Source organism: Mus musculus, chromosome 17 (genome assembly GCF_000001635.26).
Source record: "Mus musculus strain C57BL/6J chromosome 17, GRCm38.p6 C57BL/6J".
Classification (NCBI taxonomy): Eukaryota; Metazoa; Chordata; class Mammalia; order Rodentia; family Muridae; genus Mus; species Mus musculus.
This window is the reverse complement of record NC_000083.6, coordinates 38,207,687-38,209,533: the sequence shown is the minus strand read 5'-3', so window position 1 is coordinate 38,209,533 and position 1,847 is coordinate 38,207,687. Positions and strand designations below refer to the sequence as shown.

At 36.9% G+C, this 1,847-nt stretch overlaps 1 protein-coding gene across 1 annotated transcript; it reads right to left on the bottom strand.

Annotated features, from left to right (window-relative positions):
* Nucleotides 1-348: 348 nt before the first annotated feature.
* Olfr135 (olfactory receptor 135) lies at nt 349-1,287 on the bottom strand. The gene has a single exon (NM_146332.1). It carries the CDS (start codon nt 1,285-1,287, stop codon nt 349-351), a length of 939 nt encoding a protein of 312 aa, NP_666444.1.
* Between the last annotated feature and the right edge of the window lie 560 nt (nt 1,288-1,847).

Genomic DNA, 1,847 nt, shown 5'->3' with positions numbered 1-1,847 from the left:
GTTAAAATGTCAATGGTGAATGTTTACTATGTGGCTTTCATGCCAACTAGCTTAAAACCATGTAAGTGGATTATAAATTAAATGATTGTTTTATCATTTAATAAAGTATTTATAAATGTACTAATAGCAATACAAGTATTATAACAATTTTTAAGCAACACATCCATATTTGTTAACTAAGATTAACCATTGCCTAATAGAGTTAATCAAGTAACAAGACAGAATTTGCAAAAACAAGTAAAAAAAAATAAAAGCGAGTTTGTTTGTTTTATTTTTTTTTATAACAGGGAATGAGTTATGGAAAAAGATGCTAATGTGTTAACTATTTTGTATAATGTCCATTAGGTTTCACTTCGGAATAAAAATGTTTCTGAATAGGTTACCTAATGCCCCCTTAACATCCTTATTTCTCAGAGTATAAATGAAGGGGTTCAGTGTAGGAGTGACTACTCCATAGAAGAGAGCCATGAACTTAGGTTGGTCTTTTGTAATAGAGGAGGGAGGCTGAAGATACATACTAATACCTGGGCCATAGAACAAGAGAACTACAATGAGATGAGAGGAACATGTCCCAAAAGCCTTTTTCCTTCCTTCTATTGATTTGATTTTAAAGACAGCATGTCCAATACTAGCATAGGAGGCAAGAATTAAACACAGAGGGACAGCTAAAAGAAAAATGCATATTACAGAGAGAGCAAGCTCATTAGTCTCTTTTTCACCACAAGCAGTTTTTATCAGAATTGGAATCTCACACACTAAATGATCCATTTTATTGTGGCCACATAGAGGCAATTGCAGTGTTACAGTGGCCTCTGAGACAGCATAGGAAATTCCAGTCAGCCACACAGTGGACACTAACAGGAGGCAGTTACGCCGATTCATTATGAGGGTATAGTGCAGGGGTTTGCAGATGGCCACATATCGGTCAAAGGACATAAGAGCTAGGAGGACACACTCTGTACCTCCCATTGTGTGGAAGAAATAAAGCTGAACTACACACCTCAAGTAGCTGATGGTCTTTGTAGAGCCCCAAAGGTTAATTAACATCTGAGGTACAATGCTTGTGGTGTAGCACATGTCCAGAAAGGAGAGGTTGGTGAGAAAGAAATACATGGGGCTGTGGAGACAGGGGTCTAATATAGACATGAGAATGATGGCGATGTTTCCAATCATGGCTGTGGGGTATGTTACCAGAAGAATAATAAAGAGAGGAAGTTCCAGCCAAGGACGATCTGCAAAACCAAGTAGAATAAACTCTTCTGGGTGACTTTTATTGACCAATATCATTCTCTGCAATCTGATTCTCCTATAGTAAAGAAGTATCAAGAAAGTTAGCATTATAGTAAAGCCTCATGATTCATTGGCTATTACTATAGAATCCAGGGTTGGCATTCTACACTTGGAATGTCATGGGTGATGCTTAGTAGATAACTTAGTCCATATAGAGTTTTGTGCCAAAGCAAGAGGACTTGTGTATTTTCCTCAGTACTCAGGCAAAACCATTTCTATAATCCCAGTTCTGGTTAAGAAAAATCTGGTGATTTTTTGGAGCTTGCTGACTTGTTAGTGTAGCTGAATTGATGAGTTTCAAGTTTAGTGGGAGGCACAGTCTCCAAACATAAAGTTGAAATCACATGTAGAAAAAAATTTGACACCAGACTCTGGGTTTTATATGCACAATATACTCACAGCACAGAAACATGTATGCATATCTAATAATATACATATACACTCCCGGAAGCACACAAATAAAATAATCTGACAAGTGATGAATTAACACCTGTTTATGATACTAAACTTTAAAGGGGCTTTCTAATTATCTGACAGTAGATGTGGCATAAAGGAGA